At 40.9% G+C, this 24,956-nt stretch overlaps 2 protein-coding genes across 5 annotated transcripts; one reads left to right on the top strand and one right to left on the bottom strand.

Annotated features, from left to right (window-relative positions):
* Window positions 1-3,770: 3,770 nt before the first annotated feature.
* On the bottom strand, window positions 3,771-24,913 carry LOC114431705 (regulation of nuclear pre-mRNA domain-containing protein 2-like). 4 transcript variants are annotated; one of them, XR_003670189.1, is made up of 13 exons: window positions 24,445-24,913; window positions 22,781-22,910; window positions 22,429-22,580; window positions 22,207-22,259; window positions 21,974-22,100; window positions 21,716-21,891; window positions 21,252-21,594; window positions 20,956-21,150; window positions 20,627-20,809; window positions 18,598-20,543; window positions 16,765-16,821; window positions 5,048-5,182; window positions 3,771-4,142 (listed from the first exon to the last, which is right to left on the bottom strand). XR_003670189.1 is itself a non-coding variant. In XM_028399298.1 (10 exons), exons 1-10 carry the CDS (start codon window positions 24,611-24,613, stop codon window positions 18,892-18,894), a joined length of 3,180 nt encoding a protein of 1,059 aa, XP_028255099.1. In that variant the 5' UTR covers window positions 24,614-24,913; the 3' UTR covers window positions 18,021-18,891. The 4 variants fall into 4 exon arrangements, 1 of the variants encoding a protein (XP_028255099.1); XR_003670190.1 differs by having other exon boundaries at window positions 16,761-16,821; XR_003670191.1 differs by lacking the exons at window positions 3,771-4,142; window positions 5,048-5,182 and having other exon boundaries at window positions 16,728-16,821.
* Window positions 8,405-13,667, top strand: LOC114431706 (zinc transporter ZIP4-like). The gene is made up of 12 exons (XM_028399299.1): window positions 8,405-8,661; window positions 9,639-9,953; window positions 10,310-10,511; window positions 11,251-11,390; window positions 11,460-11,643; window positions 11,732-11,904; window positions 11,983-12,180; window positions 12,256-12,357; window positions 12,537-12,591; window positions 12,699-12,851; window positions 12,929-13,116; window positions 13,203-13,667. The coding sequence occupies exons 1-12, from the start codon at window positions 8,449-8,451 to the stop codon at window positions 13,329-13,331; spliced, it is 2,052 nt and encodes a 683-aa protein (XP_028255100.1). The 5' UTR covers window positions 8,405-8,448; the 3' UTR covers window positions 13,332-13,667.
* Window positions 24,914-24,956: the final 43 nt, after the last annotated feature.

Below are 24,956 nucleotides of genomic sequence, written 5' to 3' on the forward strand. Positions count from 1 at the left end.
ACTTTGATTACATAAGAAAGGATCAATAATTCCAGCCCACGCAGTTAGTCTATCACACACACACACACACACACTTTCTGTGCCAGATGTTGCTGTTGAGATTTCCGTGTAAAATCAAGTGTGAGAAATGTTTTTAATTATCTAGCCACCTGGACAGGGTTGTTGTAGACACACACACACACACACACACACACACACACACTTGCTTTGCATACAATAACATCACACTTTGATGCACAGTGAGATTCTGTATAACCTTTGACTTTCAAAGTTACATGTCTCTTCATGAATCAACATTTTCTGTCAGTCATTTTTTGTGCTGTGTGAGGACACACTCTCTCTCTCTCTCTCTCACTCACACACACACACACACACACTCACACACACATGTGATTTCAGGTAACAGATGTTGTCGTTCTTTTAATTAAAGTCAACAAATTAAGACATTGTACTGACTCACTGCAGCACACACACATCTTCACCGGGTTCTTTTATAATCTCTTGTACATTTGATTTAATTGTAATTATTGTGTGTGGATTCTGGATAATGTTTCATGATTAATCCTTAATATTTGACAAACATTTAACTTTACTACAGATGCATTAAAACAGCTTGTGACTGTCACATCATTGTTTCAGCTCAGAGCAATCTCTAAACTTTCAATGTTCTGTGCAACTAAAAATAAATCTTACTTCTGTTCAAAGCCCTCGAATCATTGCTGTCTTTATTAATTAAAGGTGTTATCTACCTCAACACAGCAACAGTATTTGTAGCATCTAAGGTGCAAAGAAATGGTGACAAAAGCACTAATTGAAACATCTTTAATGATGACCATTAACAATGTTTTAGCCTTCGTCCTTTAACTGAAATATTCTTTTATTCTGCTCAGTAAACTTTTCTTTTCACCGTTGCAGAGTTTGGACTGACAGCATTTGAAGGTGAACTTTGGGAACCCAGTTATGGTGCTGAGAGTCCCAGAGTCACAGTCTGTGTATCTCACACACCGAGTGTAGGTGTTTTCTGAGGGGAGAGGTCAGAGTGATGTCATTACTGTTAGTTTAAAAAAAAAGACTCAACAAAAGTAACAAAATAACAGCGTTTAGAGTCATTGTTTTCTGAGGTGATTTTGAATAATGCTCACCTCCACTGGTGATTTTGAGGCAGGTATCGTCACCTTGGTTACACTCCACTTTGACCTCACAGTTGCTGGAGGTCCCGTCTGGACAGGAGTAACACTGCAGCGAGACGCCTGGAGACACAAGACGAGAGAGAGAGAGAGAGAGAGAGAGAGAGAGAGAGTTCAGCCTGCACATGTCTGATAAAAATTCATTAACTGTAATATAATCTAATAATCTTTAATCCTGCAATCCCAACACATCCTCTCATAGGAAATAATTCAGCATATATAGTGAGTATATAAGGTTCAAATGTGCTGCTTCACATATATTTAGATTTTTTGTTATAGTGCAAACTTTTCCCAACTGCAACAAACGTCTCCACCATTTTCCAGACGTGTCCGTCTGACCCTAAATGATAGATTTAACCCCTGTAACCACAACAGAGCACATAAACTAGTTGTTGATTTAATCTCTGCAGACCGATCACAACAACCATCATGAATGAACTTCTACAGAAGCAGATGAGAACACATGAACAGTGCGCTGATCTTCTATCAGGCTCCCTCAGGCTGATAACAGTAGTTTTAATAAAATGATTTCCTTTTTCTTTTTTTTAAGACTCTTTCTTTTTTCTCACCAAATCCAAACATGGCAAAGCTGACAGCCAGGCAAAGCAGCACAGAGCTTCTCATCGTGACTGAAAGGACTGTCTGTGTGCGTGTCGCAGCTCGTGAAGAATAATCTGTGGTGAAGAACAGACACTTTGGTCATTTTTATGAAACATGACAACAATGAAGCAGGAGTACAGTTTCTCACCTGGGAATGTGAAGAAGATGATCCGGCTTCTGGAAACACAGCTTTTTGTAACATGGACAAAGTACACAAACTTATTTGTTTTAGGTTCAGAGTTAATGTGTAGACATGACTGCAGCACAGAGTGCAGCTTACAAACAGGGCAATGACGGATGGCTGTATAATAAGACCAGCACATTTAATCAGCGCCTCAATATATCAGTATACAGTGGATTTTTGTTGCTCTTATGTCTTATTATACAACATGGAGGGTATTATACACTGTGTAGATGTGATTGAATCAAAGCCTGGAGCAGCTGCAGTTCACCTGATGGCCACAGGTGTCACTATTTGCAAGGATTTCTAATTATGACGATATGAAAATGTTGGTTAATTCTGATGCTGAGCGGGCAGTAATAACATGTAAATATTACCCTGATCTCCATGCTGTGTTTGTCTGTTAACAATGAAAACTGCCAGGAGAGCCGTGTGTGTGTGTGTTTTATTATTATTACTATTATTATCACAAAACCTCCACTGTAATGACTCAGCCTCCCGACGCTGTCAGCACTGACACAGGTTATGTGTCAATAAACATTCAATGAGTGAGTGGAGCTATCCTGCGGGTGTTATGAGTTTTATAATCCTGAATTCATATTAAGCCTTCTCTCTCTCTCTCTCTCTCTCTCTCTCTCTCTCCGGCTGCAGCTCATTGTAAGCTTCAGAGCCTGCTGGAGGCGTGAAATCAGAGTTCAGAGGAGTCTTATGCTGAGCACATGCAGCAGAAGCGTGAAATCAAAGTTACTCTGAGTGTTTCCTTTATGGCCTTTAAAGTGTGATTATCACACCATAACCTGTAACAAAGTTTAGCACAACAGGTAAAAGGGATCTCTGCAGCCCGTCAGTGGGGTTTAATGGTGTAACAGCTTCCCAGGGGGGATCTGGTTTAAATGTGCACCTTCGGAGAGCCACTTGACTTTCCTTTGCCATTGCAGCTATTTAGGCTAATGACTGGCTGTCCTGCTGCTCATTACTTCTCGTCTGAGGCCGAGCTAAAGGCTGGTGTAATGAGGCAAACCGGAGCCTACAGCGAGGGTTTCTCTGTGCCTCTGCAGCACTCACAGAGATGTTTTATACATGGTGAACACACGTGCATGCTGGGAAAATGTAATAGCTTCCTGTCCTTTTAATCAGACCACACTGAAGCGTTTCTAGATTACCTTTATGATGACATACTGGTCTGATAGCTAAACAGTCCCTGCAGAGTTTAAAACCAAAATATTTTTACTGGTAACCTGGGTCATTTTGAATAAAAGTGAAATACTTCTACTCGTGCACATCAAGTTCAGCTTAGCAGTGGATTGACACATTTCCAGTGTGTGTGTGAAAATGATCAGTAAACAGTAAAATAAGGCTGGAATAACTGAAGGCACTTCAGGCACTGATGAGCTTTTCTACACAGGGCTCAGTGTGGTTACATGGAGAATAAATGCTTCATACTTGTCATAATAAAAACAAACTGCAGCCTTCCACACACACAGTGTCATTATTGCATTATTAAACATGCAGAACATAAATGTATCTATATGTTTAACATTTTTATTTCTGTTTCCTTTCTTCATCTGTTGTTCCAGTCCTCCTCCTCTCCTCACGCCTCCTCTGTCATTTTTCTCTCCGTCTTTCCCTCATTTCTCAGTCCACTGAGTTAAATATGGGAAAACCAAACCAATCAGGCCATGACATGGTTATTATTTTTAAGTACTGATTTTTTTTAATCCCCACCCCACCCCACCCTTCCTCATTACCATTCTTTCTTTCCTCCACCTCTTTTCTTCTTACTCTCTCCCACAGTCAGCATTCCGCTGAATGCTTTTAGCACCAAAAGCAGTTATTAACATTTGACCAGTGTGTGTGATTCCCTGACAAATTACATAGATTCATGTGATTTTATGGACAAACCTTTCATGTTCTGGTTTAGTCAAACATATGGCAGGACAACAAGTAACAAAACAAATAAATCAATTGGACAACAGGTGGAACTGGCCTCTGTTCCAGCAGCTTTCACAGGGGAGAGTTGTACCTTGGACAGGGCAGTAAATGTTATGTGATCCTGTTATCTGTAAGGTAAGAAGGCTGCTGACTGGCTTCAGGGTTTTCCTCTTCGCGGTCCACAATGAGAGGGCAAAGATCCTGCAGAACGTTCACTGTACGGTCGCCTGGTAAAACAGATGCTGTGGTGAGAAAACAGAAAAATGTTTAAACTTTTTCGTGTCAGTGGATTAGAATTGTCTCCAGAGACCAGAGACACTTTAAGGCAAACAGTGGCAAGTAAAAAAAAATCCCTTTCAATGGTAACAATGGTCCTCAGGGAGAGGAAGTGGAGGAGGAGGAGGAGAAGAAGAGGAAGACGTAGATAGTACAGAAAAGACGAAAAAGAGCGAGAGGAGAGGAACAAAAACAACAGAGGTCAAACATGGCGCAGGTTGTTGTTGTTATAAGGCAAGTGTTGAGATGGTGGTGGTGGTGCTCAGTGGAGCACTGAGCAGGCCTATAGCAGCATAGCTTTGATGAAGGCTAAGGGTCAGTCGGCCCTACTCTTAACTGTGGCTGCAGCCATACCTACAAAGTGTCTATAACTATGCCCATTGTCCCTACACACTCTGAATCAGACTAGCTATAGGCTTTGCTAAGCAGCTCATATCTGTAATCTAAATGCTGTCTTTGGTCTGTTTTCATTTGTACAACACACGTATGCCACCCAGAGATCTCACCGATGCACTGATGCAGAGAGGACATTGAGTCTCACACTTTGATCCCAGAGGACGGCAGTTTTCAACTTGTGCGGACATTTCCAGGACACCGACAATTAAGTGGTGTAACTACCCTTTAATTAGATATAGGGATAAATAGTGTCCTCATTAAGGACATAATTAACTCAATCAATGAACGCTAAATAGTAGCAAGATACCAATTATACTTGCAGCGTCCACAGAACACACTCAGCCAGGCATGAGAGGGTTAATGCAGTGAATTAATAAATGTGTGGTAGAGGGAAAAAAAAGAGACAAAGAGAGAAACTCTGATTGGTTGTATAATTATATAGAATGACCTGTGTGTCCATGCATGTAGGACATACCTGCTCTGTGTCCCCTTGTCCTTACTTAGTCTTTTCACCAGACAGAAACAGACCTCAGTGACTCTCAGTCCCACTTCACTTTTTCTTCACTTCATCCTTTTGCTATTTATACTCCTGCTCCCTCCATCTGTGGACCTTCATACAAATGAAGAGACAGAAATGTCAAATGCAATATTAACAACTAACTTATTCAATAAAGTAAAGCTGCCTTTGTGTGACTTCTCCAAAGGAGTCATCGTGTGCTGCAGCTGAAATGAAATGAAGAAGGTTTCTAAATATAAAGAAAGAGATGATTGTGTCTGATTTATTTAATCAAGTTCTGTGTTAACGACTCTGAAACATTATTACACTGTAGATGAAAAGAAAACATGAAACTCATCTGACTAAAAAGAGGAAAAACACAGCAGCGTGACTGAAGAACATCTGGAGGAGAAACATGTGTTGTATAATGGGAAATGTAGGATTTATTGTTTTTAGAGTGGCTATATGTCTGTTGACACAAGTGTCAAAAACCTGCAGTTCCTTCTTTGGCCACTTGAGGCTGCATTTTGACATCACATTTACCTCACACAGTGAGGTACATGTGAGTATCTGAGCAACATCCAAGACATTGCCTTTCAAATACAAATCTATTTTTTAAAGAATAAATAAATATCAGACCAAATTGTCAAAAAATCATTATTGTTAAATCATCAGTAAGAATAAAGCAGTTTTCTTCCTTTCTAAAACCTTGTTCCTCTCCACATTTTCACTCCATGGGAAGGATGTACAACTCTGTGGGAAATTGTCTCGGGAGATTACCATTATGTGTGTGTCTGTGTGTGTTTTACCAGTGTTTAGTATTTATTTCCGGAGCTCCAGAAAGCTCTGTTTGATTTTGTCACGACAGGAGGTCTAGCCTCAGTCACAAAACCCCCACCCCCATACTGTGTGTGTGTGCTATTGTTTACATGTGCCTGCTTGCAACATGTGTGCGCAATGCTCCTTGGATATACATGTGTGTATCATGCACATTCAAATGTGTGTGTGTGTATGTGTTGTCCAGGGAACATATAACTGGATTAGCCGTCATGCTTTTATTTCTGTAATGGAAACATCAGCCTCAGAGAGAAAGTAGGCCTGAGAGGCCGAGCAGCGAGAGTGTATCAGGCAGAGGGGGGAGCTGGCTGTAAATAATGTACACTTTGAAAGGACAGTCTTTATCCTAAAGGCTCATGTTTGTGTGACACACACACACACACACAGAGTGTGAATGAGTGCGCTGAATCCTGTCTCTTTCCAGATGTACACTCACACTGAACTCCTCATTTTATAGATCATTGTTTCTGTATTTTTATCTCTCGCCTCGAACTTTTCATTCTTAAATGTTATTTTATTTTGAAAAGCTATACTGCAGCCTATAGGAAAGTTGCCAATAGTTACTGATGACAAGACATGAGACATGATTTTGACATACTGCCAGTGATTTTCCTCATTCTTTGTGTGTGTGTGTGTGTGTGTGTGTGAGACAGTGTTGGACTTGATGAATGTGTGTGTTGAGAACATACAGGTTTGTCTGAAAGACAACATAATGGACAGTGACATCATGACATTAAGGGGCAGCAGTGTGAAAGCAGGTCACAGGACAGTGTGTGTTTTGTCTCAAAGATTAGCAGTGCGGCGGTCACCATGCTTATGTCTGAGTGTGTGTGTGTATGTGTGGGGACAGATGTCTAGAGTCCCATGCCATATAAGCGAGCATCTCTGTGTGTGTTGCTGTCTGTTCATGTGTGTGAAGTCATGTGCAGCCAATCAACCTAATATCCTTCCTTTCAGTCATTTCTGGCTGACAGCGAGTGACATGGTTTCACTTCATGTAGCAAACATGAAGCAACAAAACAAAAAGTCCGGATCTGACAAAGTAAACACAAACATGCAGCAATGAAGAAAAAAATAATATATATATATATATATATATATACAACAAATAGATGTGTTATTATAATTAATATAATATAATTATTGTTATTTTTGTGCATCAGCAGTAAGTAAACTTTTGTAAACAAACATAATTCTGTATGTATGTGCCTCCAACTTAAAATAATTCAAAATTTTTTATTAAAATATTATAATAATATATAATTTTATATTATAACATAAAACCGTTATAATGTAATTTGGCAGCACAATCATTTTTCTGAACATAATAATAATAGTTCTAATACTTTTCTAACTTCAAATGTAGCTTTTTTTTAACCACTATGTTGGTACTGTAATGTAAACAGTGTGAATATACAGAGGAGCTGCGCCATCTGGTGGTCAGTCCAGAGTCAGACACACACCTCTCTATCACCGGCCTCTTGTTTGTGAGTTCATTCACTAAGATATGAGGAACAGCATTACTCACATGATGTTCTGTGAAGTCAAGAATGAACTTCACCTTAAAATGTCACCAGTTATAAGAAGAAGATCATGAAGTAGAGATCTGTGACAGATTTTCTTACAGGAAGTCAGCATCTTACCAGGAAATGTACAGAGTGAGTGGAAACCTGAACCTCCCTCAGACTATAATAAGTCACATATTCTTCTGAAGGTTAATGACCTTATTCACAGTACACTATCAGTCATTGTTTGAGTAAAGGTGTTCAAAGATTCTTTGGATTCTTTGTGTCGGGTTGCATGTAAAGCTAGAAAATCCACATTTTATCTGATGGCTGTAACAGACCTGTGCTGTGCTGCATGTTTAGTCTGAGAATAAGTTCTTTATAGACAGGATAATACACTAAAACTATTTTAATTTATTTTGTTTTATTTTGTTCTTAAATGTACAAGAACTCATGAAAATGTATATAGACATATTTATATATAGGAATAAAATTATTTAGGCCTATTTCATCAGAAATAGTAAATAAAGGGTTAAAATGTTCAGCATTATGTCATCATTATGCTGTGCTTGTGGGTAAGGTGGGGGTGCCCTTAAAAACACAACTTAAGGCCACAATATGAATGAATTGGATGAAGGTGGTGGGTTCTCAGGCTCTTTACTTATGTGGATGGGGGGCGGCCTCCAGCTCTGTGTATTCAATATAAGAACTGTTTTTTGTACAAATGTTTATAAAAGAAAAACAAACATATCAGTCACATAATAATAAGGGGATGCATGTGAGGCGCGCGCCCTGCTCAGGTGACAGCGGTTTAGCTGACAGGTGTAGAAGAGCATGAGCCAGCTCTCAGCCAATCACAATCCAGAGTCCAGGTCCGGTGAGCCTGCAGTGGTTTTTAAACTGATAGCAGCTGAGAGCGCAGCTCTGTACAGCTCCATGTGTCTGTAGAAAGACTTTGGGACTGTATCAGCTTCCATCCGCCCGTTCCTGCTCCTTTGCTCCTTTTTTTTACCACATTTAAAAAAAGAAAGTTTTAAGATGTTTTCCTCCTCGCCTCTTCTTCTTCTTCTCCTGTTTCCTGGTTGGGGTGCGTTCGGTTCTGTTTCGGGGTCTCCCGCCGTTGAGGAGGTTTTCGGAGCTGTGGTCGGCGTGGTGTCTCCGGGACAGCAGCATCTGACCGGGCCGTCCCTTCGCTCCCTCTTTAATACACTGGAGCACCGTGTGCAGTGCGGAGAAGTGTCGTGTGAAAAGGTGAGTTTTATGAGTCTAACTCCGCGGCCAGGTGTTCTGCCTGCATGGCAGCCGTGAGGGGTCGAGGTTCAAAAGCCAATAACCAAACCTGATCATCTGATAACCGCTCAGCTTTTAATTCATCCAAATAAATCTCACATTAAATAAGAAATAATTTAAAATATTTAGGGTAAAATATGGTTAATTTGTGTATTTATGATATGTTCTTCTGCTATTTTCTGTTCCTGAAATATTTAGCAAATGATTGTTTAATTGTTTAACATCTGAATAAACTATTTATTTATTTAATTTTTATGTAATTTTCCTTTTAGAGATAAAACTTAACAGCTGTGCTGTTACTTACAACTTTCTTCACTTTATCATTGAGTTAGAGCAAAGTCCTTGACCTTCCTACATGTCAGCTGCACAAATACACACAACAACTCAAGTAATAAATATCTGAACCACTGCAGGAAACAATAGGCAAAAACACAGCAATGACTAACAGCTTTACTGCACTTTTTAATTGCTGGGTTAATACTTATATCAAAGACTATAAACAGGTGTGATAAGGTAATAAACCTCATTTGATCCACAGTAAAAGGTGTGTTTTATCTGTTATGTCAGGTGTCAGAGAGTTCTGTCAGTTTGACCCAGCCCTGTTAATGTTTCTGTGCTGGCAGCGATTATTTCCTATTAAAGGGTCAGTTCACCCAATTAACAAGAACCAACTAACTCACGGACCTGTCTGGATCCTTTGTGGCTTTGTTGCGTTGGCTGCCTGTCCAAAAGAATCAGTGATTCTTCCTGTTCCTCCCTGTCAGTCTGTGGGTCAGGTCAGATGGTTGTCCTGTATTTTATGGATCCTTTACCGCTTATCTTAAAACTCCAATAGTCTTTAATGACCAGCTCATATCAGACACTGGCACCTGTTGCTTCTTCATTTGTTGATTGTTGTATGATCCTCTGCTGATTCATGACCTTCTGTCTCACCACAGTGTGACCTAGCGGACGCCGTCCATCAGCTCATCAACCATCATTCCATCCATGAGGATGAAGCAACTGGAAAAGCCGGAGAAAATGTCACCATCCGGGCGCCTCAGTTCACCGCTCTTGCCGCTGGATCCGTCCTCTACCTGTCTTCTCCCGGTCTGGTTTGCACCGCGATACGGCAGGGCAGGTGGGGAGAGGAGGCCGAGCGTTTCATACAAGAAATCTCACCGCGTGCGGAGAGTGAACCACACGCAGACATTCATGATGTAGATGTTCTTCTTCACAAGCTTGGCCGCCACTATGAGCCCTCAGACAGTGAGGTAAGCATGTACTTCTGCCAGCCTGATGGACTGTCCGTGCCCATTATTATACATATCTTATCATATTTAGACCAGCTGTAGGACTGCTAAGGTCTGCCCTGTATTCAGAGGATTCTAAGTGCCCTTTGTGTCTATATAATGCATCATCATAATCTACTACTGCAGCAGTCATCAGTACAGGAATGCTCATAGGTCCTAATAAGCCAATGCACAGGCCTATTAGTCAAGTGCATAATGCAGGAGAAGGCTAAGCTAGTAATGTAGCCTCAGTCATAAGGTGTGCTGGTTGAGCAGGACTCTAATCCTTTTCTTTTGTTGTATTGATCCGTTCTCCTCCTTATCACCATGGTAACCAGAGATGTACAACATCCAGTGACATCATGGAAGAAGTTCACGCATCTTCACATGAACAGGGACAGGAAGTGGGTGCAGTTTTGGCCCGTGTCCTGTATCACGCCCTGCTAGGTCACTGCTTGATTGGTCAGCCCCTCCCAGAGGAAAGCTTCTTCCTGGACTACATCATGGATTGGCTGGGTTCACAGAATTCCACAATTGAAGGTGAGTGTTCATTTAAAAGCAAATCTAGGAATACTTTTACTCAGCACACAGACACACACACACACTTTTCAAGCTGTGCCCAGTCGGTGCATCACAGAGGCTTTATGAGCACATACCTGCCTGCAAAGGAGGCGGAGACCGAGAGGAGGTGGAGGTTTCTCAGTAGAGTCGCTGACCCACGAGTGAGCGGCAGTGTTGTTATTCAATGAATCGCATCAGTTACATTGTTCCTCTTTGTCTTGTGTGCTTTTATAACCTCTAGATAATGTGCTAGTTTGGTTAATTAGCAATGCTAGCAGGGCTGTTTATGCTACATTGTTTTCATGTTGATTCTATGGTTTTAAATACTGGCCACCAGGGGCCATTTGACTGTAGTTATGATTAATATTACTTCAAGGAAGTTAAACTAATGACTGTTCTGTGTTTCTACACCACTCCCTCCATCTACATAAGTAAAGAGCCTGAGAATCCATCCCTGTATCCTCTTCATGTTGCGAATTGTGACATTAAGTTGTGTGGAGCTGGTTTATCAGACTGAGCATAAAACTCCATACTTGTACTTTTAATACTTAAGTACAAAAGATAGTGACTATTTTAATACTTCTACTTGAGTATGATGCTTAAATAAGACTTCTAATACTTCTACTTAAGTAATTATTTGGTAGCGTATCTGTACTTTTACTCAAGTCTGGGTCTCTGGTACTTTTTACTCTGCTCAGTAGTAGTTTGTGTTTTATAGATTTGAAGGTACTTATGAGGAGTCTGAACCTCGGACGTGACCACAAGGAAGATGAACATGCCCATCATGATCACCAAGGTCAGAGACGGAGGAAGAGGAGCAGCCATGAACATCTTGAGAGAAACTCAACGTGGGAACAGGTAACATAGAGGCCACACCTTTAAGTTAATCATGTGACAATGCACCTAACGTATTTCCTCCTCTCCCAGCATTGTTTCTCAGCAGAACAGCTGGTCCTTATCTACAGTCTGGGCGACAACAAATCTGACCCCGCAGGTCTGGGTCGGTCCGACGTGGCTCGGCTCAGCCCTGCACTCATCGAGCAGATCCTGAGTGGAGCCTGCACACACATCACAGAACCAGTGAAACAAGACGGGCTTTCCACAGCTGAGAGTAAGTCAGCATGTCAATGACAAGAAACTGGACCTGGATGCATTAAACCACACTAACAACCCGCCCCCTTCCCCTTTCTCTCATGTAGGATATCTGTATGCAACCATCGCCAATGTGGTGATAACACTGACTTCCATGTTTGGCATTGTGGTGCTCCTCTGTGCTTCCTGTACCAGTGTGTTCCAGCTGTGTATCCAGTTTTGTATCAGCATGGCTGTCGGTGCACTAACTGGAGACGCCTTACTGCATCTGATACCCATGGTGAGCACTAAGCACCAACAAACTGAATGTCCACAACTGTAAACCTGCTGTAGCTGAATGTGGTTTCTTCCTGTTTAGTTTCTGGGTTTGCACGTACACTCAGACAACAACGACGGCAACCCGGCTTCACATACTGACCACCAAGACGAAACACCAGACTATGTATACAAGATGCTGGTAGTGATAGCTGGTATCTACTACTTTTACCTGATGGAGACAATCTTCTCTCTGGTCACACACAAAGACAATCACCACCATCATCAGCATCACCATGCGGTGAGAGAACGGATGCTTTCATTTTGTCCCCAGCCTTTAGAGAGTTATTCAGAAACCTGTCCTTCTCATTCTCAGGAAGAATCTGAGCCTCACCACTGTGACCATGGCAGGGTTTTAGAGATGTATCAACAAGAACGGAAACAAAAAGAGTCACAGTCCATCTCAAAAGCAAATCTGGTAAGAAACACAGCACTTTCCAATGTTCCAGGTGGAGGATAGACACACTGCATGTATGACTTAGGCATTAGGTTACAATTATAGAATATAAACCTTCACATCATGTGAAGACACCAAGAGAGATTATGCTATGTTATTTCTTCTTTAATTAACAGTAGGATTTCATTAATTTTTTTCAGGTTGGGTGTGACGACAATGAGAAATCCCTTTCAGGGCAGACGGAGCACACCAGAGGTGAGCAAAGTGACTTCCAACACAAAAACAGCTATGACATCATTAGCTTGGAATAACCGTACATTCAGCACCGCGGCCACAGACCATGTCTCTGTCTGCCTCCACAGAACAGCGTCTGCTGCCTTATATGATAACTTTTGGTGACGGGATCCACAACTTTGCAGACGGATTAGCGATGGGTGCAGCCTTCTCCCTGTCATGGAAGTCTGGCCTGGCTACCTCAGTGGCTGTGCTCTGCCATGAAATTCCACATGAACTCGGTAAACATTACACACACACACAGTGCCTGATTTGATAGTTTATTATTAAAAACTCTTTCCATCTTATCTCTCTGCAGGTGATTTTGCCATTTTGCTGCACTGCGGCGTGTCCGTCCGCAGGGCTCTGCTTTTAAATTTTGCCAGTGGCATGACCTCGTTCATCGGCCTTTACATCGCTCTGTCTGTGGCCACTGACCTGGCGACTAAACAGTGGATAGCTGCCATTACTGCAGGGCTTTTTCTGTATGTTGGACTAGCAGACATGGTGAGTGCTCACAGGACAAATCATACAGCAGCGTCCATCAAAATAAATCAAATTACAATGGCCATGTTTCCTCTTTGTCTCTGCAGCTGCCCACCATGGTGCACATCAGGAACAAGAGGCCCTGGCTGATGTTTCTGCTGCAGAATGTTGGCCTTCTGACTGGGTGGGGTATTTTATTGTTGATGTCAATGTATGAAGAGAAAATCAGCTTTTAAAGCATGAACTGTCCAGTTATCTCTGGGCTCATCTATAACAGTAACATTTTTAAATATGTTATTATTTATGGGCGAGGACAGAGACTCTTGTTGTAAATACATGTGGTGGGACAAAAACAAATCCTTTAAATGCTCACACCATGTGACATTGTGTAGCAGATGACACAGGGTGTCACTCAGTAGAAGGGGCCGTCAAAAGTCCACTGTAACCAGGGCATGGTAATATGGTGATCAAGGTATTAATACTCTACATGTGTTGGTTGCACTTGTTGTATTATACGGCTTTGTACAGAGTTGTTTTTGTGCTTTTTAATAAATTATGTTGTATAGCAGGAATGATTATTCTGTTTTGTGTATGTGTTCTTCAAACTAAGCAGCATAAATAACATAAATAACAATGACAATGGATGTTTTGCTCTGAATTGATCAGAGCCATTACCCCCAAAAATCCATTACAAACTCAGAAAAGGCCAGAACATTACATGAATTGATTCAAAGACCAGTTCTAGATACCAAAACGTTGAGTACAACTTTAATAGTGTAATACTTTGTGAATAGTTTTAAGGTTAAAAAGTGTCTCTGTAGCTCAGAAATTCTGAGAAATGACACATTTTAAAGCGGAAGCTACCCTATTCTTGTCAATGGGTTGAAATATTTTGATTATTTTGAAAAAAGTTGAATTTCAACCCCTCATGTCCTGAATGCTATGCCAAAAAACAGAAGTAAATGATAAGTAGATATTACCAGAGGTCCAAGTTTAAAGATATTAAAGGTGATAAAGGTTTAACACAGTCAGGTCTGTGGTGGCTAAGATCACCCTTTATCTGTCCCATCTAATCTCCTTGACCTACAGATTATATTAGGGGACAGAGTCCACTGACAACTCAGCGCACCAAGAGACATGCTGATGTTTTGTCACTATAGACTTGCATTGAAGCATACAGTTTATATGTGCTGTATAGGTAACCTCAAGAATGACTAGCACCAGACAAAATGACAACAATTAGGTTGTGCGCTGATCCTTTAAACACAAGCCGTAAAAACAAACTGCCAAGATGAAAGCCTGTATGTGCTGACAGAGGAAAAACTGGATTATCAGCTCTCCGAACTCCATAATTCTGAACTTCTACTGAATCTTTGAGAGCGTTTATGAGCCCCCAGAGTCCTGTGACTGAACATGCCAATAAAACACTTGAATTTAATGACTTCTAAAACCAGACCTTTGAGCTTCTCATACATTATACTGCATAATACATGTTTTACAGAAGAGTTGACAGACAGAAAATGCTGCAGAAAGAGGACTGTAAAGGCACCCTTCAGTACAAAATGTAGAGTGTGTTTAACTGAATGACTGTTATTAAGTGGAGATGATGATGTCTAACACAGTTGTGTAACTGTTCCTGGGAGAGGTTTGGTGGTCAAATAAGTAGAGGCACTATCATATACCACATTTAGATGACTGTAAGGGATCCATGTGCTACATCCATGCGTCAGCGACTTCGCTGTCTCTTGCTAAAATATGCGGTGAAACAACAAACAGGTGCAGGGATGTCTTAATACACAGCCTTTAACACACAGTTGTAATGAAATATTTAATAATTAAATATTTGGACTAATTTCGGTTTCCTTAAACATCATCATTAATTTGACAACACACTCCAATAACACAACATGATGCAAGCAACATAATCAACTCCTATTTGTTGACAGGGGGAGCCAAAACCTGGCTGACGGAAGACATTTTTGTGTGTTTTGTTTTTTTGTGTGTGTTTTTATTTAGGTTGTGTGTTTAAGTTATGTTGTTTTTTAATAGTATTCACAAGGATTAGTCTGACGAGTCAAATAATCAGATGAAAGTTTGCAGGGGGTCATTTAAGCTTGGTGGATGATTCATGATTCTGCAGAGAACAAGTAGGCCTGCAGGAGTTGATGCAGGAAGTGTATCTTAAATAATATAATAATAATATAATTGTAATGGAGCTACTGCTCCAATAATGTCACTGATTGGGGGTTTGTCACTTGTTCATGACGGTGTGTTGGCTAGAACGCAACTTAATACCACAATTCCCAACATGAAGAGGATACAGGGATGGATTCTCAGGCTCTTTACTTATGTAGATGGAGGGAGTGGTGTAGAAACACAGAACAGTCATTAGATCAACTTTAAACAAATTCCTTGAAGTATTATTAATTAATACATTACAATACTGACTAAATATATATTAGTAATATTTATTAAAATAACTACAGTCAAACAGCCACCAGGCTCTGTGTATTCAAAATAAGTAATTCTCCCTTTTGCACAAAGATCTAAAAGATCTTGACTTTCTTGACTTTGTAATTAAAAGAACAACAAACATATCAGTAGCAAACCGTTTCCAGCCAATACTGGAAATACAACCTCACATTCACCATATGAGAGACAATACAAGATCTTTAAACAACACACACCTTTTTGGGTGAGTAATTCAATGTAGAACTGCCACTGCCTCTTAATATTTATCACTATAGAATCACCATCAATTAACAGTGTAGCATAAACAGCCCTGCTAGCATTGCTGATTAATCAAACTATCACATTATCTAGAGAATATAAGAGAATTACAATGTAACACAGGCATAACAACACAAACACTGCTGCTTACTCGTGGGTCAGCGACTCTACAGAGAAACCTTCACCTTCCTCCGCAGGCAGGTATGTGCTCATTAAGCCTGTGTGATGCACAGACACACCTCGGAAAGTAAAAATGCTGAATAGAAAATGTATGAGAGTAAAAGTATTCAACTCATCAAAATTATGACTGGTTCTCTGATGCCCTCTAGAGGTCTCTAAAGGTTTAGTTAGGGTGACATCAGACATTCACACAGCCAAGAAGATGTTGTGTTAAATTGTTCTTCTAGCTACTCTACAATGACTTTGTTTTTGCAAAGAAATTGACAATGTAACTGGAAATGCATTTAGAGAGAAAATGTTAGTTTGATTGATCCTGTGCCAAAAAGCATACAGCAGCCTAAAAGAAGAAAAAGAAAGAAGTAAAACTAAGTCTTTAGTTTTTAGAGAGGTTGAATGAGTAGAAATTCCTGCTCTGGACGTTAAACAGAGAATGAAAGATTCGTGTGTGTGTGTGTGTGTGTGTGATTAAAAGAAATGAGAGAAAGATTAAGTGGGAAGTGACTGTAACTATACCTATCAGCCCTACACACTTTGTTTGAGGCTAACTACACGCTTTACTGAACAGAATTTATAACGCACTCGGTCAGGTCTATGACTGTTACCATGCACAGCAGACACTAATTATTGCCATGATTGTGCGGTTTCCATAAACATGGTTGACTTGATATTGCAGTGAAAATAAAAAAAAATCAATTAGCATGGATTTCTGAGGGTTAAACTGCCATTTATTTTACAATAATCCTGGCTGTGCTTACTCACAATGCTGTGTCTGTCCAACCTTCCTGCTTCCCCTGGGTCTCCGTTCCAAACTCACACCTAGAAACAAAGAAAAGAGAAACAATTTGACAATCTGTTTATCGTAGTTGTTTAGATCCTGCTGGTATCACTCCTAAGTTTTTGAAATATTAAAAGCTCTCCATCACATTAGACACACCAAGGTGTGGTCCCAGCTGGGGTGGAAAGAGGGGCAGGAAGGAAGGGGATGAGGTTAAGTTCAATGTTATCTAATGAACACCAAACTATATTGATCATTATAATGGGCACTAGAAAAAGAGGAAGAGGAAGAAATGATGTTGTAGAATGTAGTTACTGATTTTTTAATTGATGTTAAGCCTCATAAAGTGCTGAACTATAGTATCTACACACACTGGGAAATATATTTTAGGGTTGAAAATGGCAAAATAAATAATGTTTTCAAAATAAAACACTATAAAACTATAATTTTATTAAAGCTCTAATTTAATTTAAGGAAAAGGAGGCCACTTTCAACAAAAACATATTAATCTAGGGTCTTATTCTAATAACTGCTGTATATACTGCTACATTAAATCATTTATTTATACCTTTAATATAAGAAACCTCTAGTCTGATATCTGACAGTTAAGTGTGGATCCAGGCAACCGAACTACCAAAACACAAAAATCAGCTTAGTGAAGCAAAATAAGTAAAGATGAGATTTAATGATTAATCAGCAAAGAGTCTAAAATTAAAAAAGGAATGGGCATTTGCTGAAGTGCATTACCTCATCTTACAAATTTGACATTTTATAGCCTAATTAAAAAATAAAATATTGCTGTAGTTTAAAGCTGTGAAATAAAAGATGTAGACTTCTGTTTTTAAACTGTCAGATTAAGATTAAGAAACCTTTTATTAGTCCCACAAGACCATTGAAAAAAGATTGTGGTTTAAATTAATTAAATTAATCATTTGCCACTATTTTACATATTAAATGTGACCCTTAAATTGCAAAACGTCTCATCTGTATGTGTTGATAATTTTCTTAGAGACTATGTTTCTGATGGAAGCCAAAAGTTGTAGTGTAGTGTAGGTAGTCGAATGTGTGTGTTGTGTGTGTGTGTGTGAAGATGAGCAGTGGTGCAACAATCTAAAAAAAAAATCACAGGAAAGAATAAAAAGAGAAATTTTTTCAAACTTAGATTTTTATTAGGCAGTACAACTGAACGAAACTGATGACGACCATCTTCATCCCTCCCGCCCCAGAAATGCACTTCTTCTTTGTCAGTGTCAGGTGGCTGGAAAAAAAAAAAAACGACTCGCCTCTTTCTCCTTCTGCGCTGCTCTTCTTTGAGGAACTTATAACGAGAGGTAAAAATCTATCGCCAGACGGTATCTTGCGAACAAGTGGAGAAAGGCCTCACTTCACAAATAAAACACTCAAAGAATTGGAACAGTAAAAAAATAATTTTCCCCCAATTATGTTAGCTGTGCTGTGTATAAGAAACAGAAATTCTATAACATACACTCATGTTTCTTTAATCCAAAGTAAAGTTTAAATTGATGGGCTTTTTTTTTTTAACAAAAGCTATTAGGATTCTGCTGCCATGAAAGAGACGCAGTCAAAACTGCTCACTGAACAACTAAAAACAGTACCAACTACATTTTCGTCTTACTTTCTTAGCAAAAATAACTATCATTGGATTCAACTTGGAGGGAGAACAACGATCTGGACCTTTAGACTGTGTGCATGCACGCATATGATGCACAGTCTGACCTATATCCAACTGACGCTCAATTACATATTTTATCATTCATAGAGGAGCAAATATCATAAAAAGTGAATTATATAGCCACCTCTTATTTCCTTTCATCTTCTGTCTTCACTCTTCAGCACAGCAGAACCTTCTCAGAGCCTCATGTCTCTTGGTGGTCAAGCCTCTGATCATCCTGTATACTTCTTCACCAGATGCAGTTTTGGCTTCTGAAGTAATTCTTCTTCAGTGTCACTTTTTAGTCTAATGCCCACCTCTGTATCTGCACTTTTCTCCCCACATTCTCTTGTATTTATCGGTGTTCCTGAGCAGGATATGTACCTTAACACTCAGAGAATATCTGCCTCCTCCTGACAGAGTGCTACTTCTTGTCCAGTCAATACCGAGGGGGTAGAAAGGGTCTTTTTGGGGGGAACATTGGACCCCCTCCTCTTGGACCTGGACGTTTGCCTCTCAATCTCGGATCGGGGCCGAGGAACCGAGGAAACGGTGGACGTGGTGGTCCTCTAGGATGTGGGTGGAGAGGCCGAAGAGGAGGACGCATGCCAGGATGGCGGATTTCATGATGAGGGGGCGGTGGCCTCCTGGGACCAAAGTGAGGAGGAGGGCTTCGCCTCTGATAATAAGGGTCCTCAGAGGGTAAAATTGGGGGAGTGAGGCGCCCTCGAACTCTAGGGTAGTGGTGCGAAGGACTGCCTGGCCTGTAATATGAATCATCAGGGTGGTGGTAAGGATTATCTTGGTAGAAATGGGCATCACGTTGGCAGAAGTCATCATGGTAACGGATGTCGTCCAGCTGAGGGTGTAAATCCTCTGGACGGCAAAGGTGATGCTGATCAATGTCATATGGCAGATCACCTGGATGAAACAGAGACTTGTGCTGATGGTCATGGACCACCATCCCACCAATGACGCTGTCACTTCTAGTCCCAAACCCTGTGTCTGTGCTGGGAACTGGCTGCTGCTCTGGAGGAATCATCATGGTATTGGTCGAGGAAGGAGGGGTGTCCAAACCATAAGAAGGGGGTGGAGGAAACTTTGGGACAGGTGGTAGACTGCTTCTGAAGAAAGCGGGGGATGTGGCAGCACCCTGCTGGGGAACCAGCTCTAGATGTTCTCGAGTTCTCTCTGCTTGATACGGATAAAGTCCTGCTGTCTCTCCTGGCACTGTCACATTGTAGCCACTGGGCTGCTGAGAGGTCCCCTTTAAGTAACTGTCACCATACCAGCCCATTTCATTCCCCCCCTGAAAGTCTTCTGCTGTCTGTGTGTTGCTGGCACTGCCTGAGGATCTTTCACCAAGAACTGGCCCTTCTGTTTGAGCAGAAATCTGCTGGTAGTGTGCAATGGGTGCAGTAATCCCATGCTCTGACTCCGGTTTGCCATATGCATATGGCTGGTAGATCTGTCCATTCAGAGGCACACCATGTGGTAAATTAGCTTTCTGTAGCGGATTGTTTAAGTTCTGCTTGTTGGTGTTGTGGTATGCAATAGGAGCCGTTTCAGCAGTTTCACCAACAGAAGACTGATTTAAGTTTGAAGGGGATGGGACCACTACTGGCTTGTCCATAATCTCATCTTGAGTTGGGGTGCCTCCCCCTTCATCCCGCACTGGGGTCCCATCCTCAGTGTCTGTGCCAGTTACTGGGCTGAAACTATCACCTCTCAGAGCTGGGTGTGTAGAAAAATTTATGTCAAATGTATTAAAAGCAGGGTTCCCCTGCAGGAAACTGTGGATTTTAGACTCTAAACTTTTAGAAGACGATGATGGTTTTGGAGCTGATGTCAAATCCATGTCTCTATGAAGAGTCTGGGCCACGGCAGAGGCTGAGTTGGAAGTCTGACCGGGTGTTTGATTGCCTGAGCTCTGCCTTACAGTGGAGCTGGATGATACAATGAAGGAGAGCGATGGACTTGGGGAGGCTACCATAGGTGCAGACGTGGATGAGAGAGAGGGATGATTCTTGCCTGTACTGGAGGAGTCTTTAGCAACATTTGGAGGCGAGCTGCTCAGCAGAGAAGTGATGCCTAAGAAAGACAAAAGACCCCCACAAATGTGTTTTAGTGTTGCTCAAAAGTATGTAAAACAACAGGCTACTTCTTGTTCGTACCTTCAATGCTTCCCTGGCCTTGAACTTTGGACAGAGCACTGAGGAGATCTGCAGGACTCACATCCACCTTGGAGAGAATGTTAACCAGTGAATTGGCATCCTGTGAGACCACAGGGGAAGCAGCTGTGCTCTTCACTGAGGAGCTAACGGAAGCAACTGTAGGAGGACTTTCCCCAAACGGTCCTGCAAGACAAAGAGGAACACTCGGTCAAACTCTAAATCTATATTTGATTATTTTATCAATAGGGTAATTAAATGAAAAAAATACTTATATAAAGAATACATTGGAGCCTAATTAGCTTTGTGTCAAAATAGTCACCAGCACTCACCTGTGCTCTTCATGACAGAGCTTAAACTGTTAAGGATGGAGCCAATTTTATCCATGTTAACACTTTCTACAGTTGCTGCAGTAGTGGCTACAGGGGGTGTGACAGAGAGCTCTGTTGCTCCTGATGGTGGCTCATTTCTTGGAGGACTTGGAGGGGACATCTCTGGGCTGGGGATGGATTCTGTCTTTCCCTCAACTAAGGATGGAAAGAAATGGCATTAAAAACAGAGAGAAGCAGCTCTTGTTATATGATTTGTATGTCAGGAAACAAATATTCTTTCATTAAGTTTCCCTTACCTATGATACCACCATCAATCATTTCTTCCTCAGAGAGGTCCATGTCTTCCACTTCGCGATTGTCATTCTCCCCAATAATCTCTGTCTGACCGGGGGAACCTCCCAGTGAGGACAGAGGGCTCGGGGCTGGTGGCTCTGCATCATCCTCCATTGCAGAACCATCGAGGTCAGGATCAGGGTTGGAAAGTTCCAGACCATGAAAGGGGGACTCTGAGCCCGTTGGAGAGGGAGCATCTGCAGAGGGTGAGGGGATGGGTGATTCATCCAGGTCAGGCAAGCTAGCCTTCAAGGAGTCCAGCTTACGCTTGAGGTGGGTCACCCGGTTAGCAAATGTTTGGTAGGCCTTAAGAAGAGAAGTAATAGTGTTATAAAAAAATGAAACATAAAACAATTAAACTGTTTTTTTCCACAGCAGGAACTCAGGGGTGACACAAGGTGAGAATACTAAACATTGCATCACTCACATTAGCAACAATCTTGACTTCCTTGTACTGCATTTCATAGAAGATATCTGCATTGGTGAGTGCCTCCAGGAGGGGAGGTCCTACTTTGTTCTGTTTTTCAAAGAACTTTACAAAGTCTTGCAGCTGAGCGCTTCCTTCTTCAAAGTCCCTGGAGAACTTCTTTCCTCCTGCTTTATCTGTAAGAGCCAAGTAACGTAGAATAAGTAAAGTAAAAAGTGCAACGATAGCTAATTTTAAAAGGCAGTGAAAGACAGGCACCTTTGAGTTTCCTAAGTGCATCAGAACTGTAGATGTCAACCCTCATGGCAGCCAGCTGTTTCTCTCTGAGGTCAACCTCCTCCAGAGATCTCTTGTACCTGGACAGTTGGTCTATTAGCGCCTGGGGCTGCAGCAGAGCGAGCATTCAGTCAAACCATCAGATCAATATTGGACTGAAGGATAAAACAGGACAACTGTGCTTCTAAAACAGCTCATAATCATTTCTTGCTTACCACAAACTCTGCAACAACCTTGGACTGTAGCTCTGCTTTAGACTCAACTGGAGCTTTAAAAAACATAAGAATGAAAAATTACACAACTACAACAAACAGACTTTGAAATGTAGTTATAAATGAGTATTTAGTAACAAAGTAAAAATGGACATAGTTTGAAAACAAGGATGAAAAAGTGAAAATGGTGTGATGGATGATCTATTAAATATTTAACACACATACTCTTTTGTTCCACAGGTGTCTCAGGTGGTGACTCCTCTTTGACCAAAATACCCCTGAGCTCAGTGATGAGTGTCCCTGCATACACACCCCTCTCCTCCCATATGGAGAGTATCCTCTCCACTGATTTAACCACCTTGGAGTCACCTTCATGGCTGGAGACAAGAGAGAGGGGAAATAGACATAAAATAAGTGTTCTTCAGGGACAGATGTTTTCTTTAATATCAGAGATACAGAATATGGTTGGTTTGACAGGAAGACCGGGACACAAATACACACATAGCTGTGTCTAAGTGTTTATAATCTGCCTTTAGCTTCTGTAACACCAAACCACAAGGCATGAAAAAAATCTTACTTGACCAGCATGAGAGCATCTGGAAGCACTTCCGCAAACGCCGTTCGGTAAACAATAGCATTTTTTCTCTTACAGTTCTGAATGACATCATTGGCGAGGTATACAAGGTTGAGCCTGTGTGAGGAATCAGCTGTAAAAAAAAGACAGTAAAGTATAATATAAGTATTGTAATTCAAAGTATTTTTTAGCAAAGGCCAAAAGCAATTCATGAGTTACTCTGATTACCTAAAGGGCCTTCAAAAGGCCTTGAGAGGGGCAGCACAACAACAACACACACTAATCACAGTCTTAGTTGCCTTTCAGTTTTATATGATGGTAACAGAGATCTTTCTATATTTTATTTATAGTTTATACATTTATAGTGCATCATTTTAAATCAATACTTTTCTCCATTTAGCACCTGAAAGGTAAATCTGACTCCAGCATAATGCATCTATTGATCCATAGATCTGATCCTTTATATTGTACTGATGCAAAGTATTTTAGCAATTAACAGCCCATAAAAAGACACAAGAGTCGATTCCCACACTCATAAGTATCCAAGGTTTTTCTTTAACAGTAACAGCACTTACTCTGAGTATAAACAGGTATATGAGCAACTTTCTGTGAGAAGCATAAAAAACTAACACATGTTTTTAGCTTTATTGAGTTAACAATGTCAGCCGAAAAGACACTCCTCAGTAAAACTACAAAAAAATAAAAAAACAAAGCATGTCCATGTGTTTACATACTTCACAGCTTTATATAAACTATAACTATAACCACAAAGTTGGCACATAAGAGCATAATTACATTCAGCCATGTAGGATATTAAAAATAAAATGTTTATGTAACATAAAAAGATTTAAAAAGATGAACAATTTGGATTTAAATCACTGGGTTTAAATTGCTTAAATCAATATTTATCACAAAAGGAGTTTTTGATCTGTTATTGTAAACAGACAGACACTAAATAAAACATTTCACAACTGGAAACATCAGCCAACAGCTGGAAGACAGACAGGAAATGAAAAAGCAGCACAGACAAAACAAAGTCGTAAGTTCCCAGAGAATAAAACAAAGAGCCCACCAGAAATAATATGTTACAGTAGAACCAGCATGTCATCACGAAGAAAAACATCCATCCCTACACACCAGCAGGGTTTACCTTCTCACTCAGCAAAATAATTTAGTGACAAACCTTTGCTCAGTGCTCACACAAGCAGTGTGGAGATATCAGTTCATCAGTAGATTGATCAGAGGGATTTATCAAAGAAATTACCTTTAGTCAAATAAGTCTCCGCTCAGAATAAACAACAGACACTTTTATGGATTTCAGTGCGATTGTTGTCATCAAAATACACCATTTAATTTGTATCTGTACTGTAGTGGTACGGTTTTCCAAATGAGGTCACCAAAGCGCCAAAAATGAACTGGAAATCCACTTTAGAGCAGCACTTAGCCTCCACAGGTAAGTGACACAAAGCTGAGCATCCTCCTGAATGACAGCTTTATCTGGCAGCTAACGAAAGTTTGTCTGGTCAATTAACGAAGGCAGCATTAGCTTGCACCAAGGTTCTGCTAAGTGTTAAACACTGCACAGAACTGTCTGCTGTGTGTCATGCCGAGCGAGGCTCTCTATTCGATAAAAGCAAGCAACTTAAGCAAGCAGTAAAGCTACTTACATTTCTTCAACCACTTCACCCAGTGTCGCACAATCAGGCTGTGGAACTTCTTGTTGTCGATACACCACGTTGACAGCCCTTGAATTGAATCCATCGTGTTGGTAACGCTTTGAAACTTCCTGTCTAATGTGGACTCCAGCGAGCCGCCGGTAGCTGCTCCGGCTGCCATATCCAGTGGAGCCTTCGCCGCGCTCTATCATTCCAAAACCGAACGTTACTTAGCTGGTGGCTAGCATATAGCTTAGCACGCTAGCTAAACGTAAAACTGAGATCCCTGATTTTAGCAGCCGCCCGCCTTTCACTGTAACAGAGCAAAGGCTTAAATGTCTTGGTTTATTTGTTTAGAGGCTTTCCGCAGCGAATATGGCTTCTGTACAACAGCTAACAGTTTGTATCATTTGACATTTCAAGCTAAAACTTAGCGCCTTCCGACATCCTGTAGGTATGTTTACTCGCCGCCTGAGAAGTGATGTAAAACACTTCCGCATATACGAAGGGAATATGGCGCCACC

This window comes from Parambassis ranga, chromosome 2, assembly GCF_900634625.1.
Source record: "Parambassis ranga chromosome 2, fParRan2.1, whole genome shotgun sequence".
Classification (NCBI taxonomy): Eukaryota; Metazoa; Chordata; class Actinopteri; family Ambassidae; genus Parambassis; species Parambassis ranga.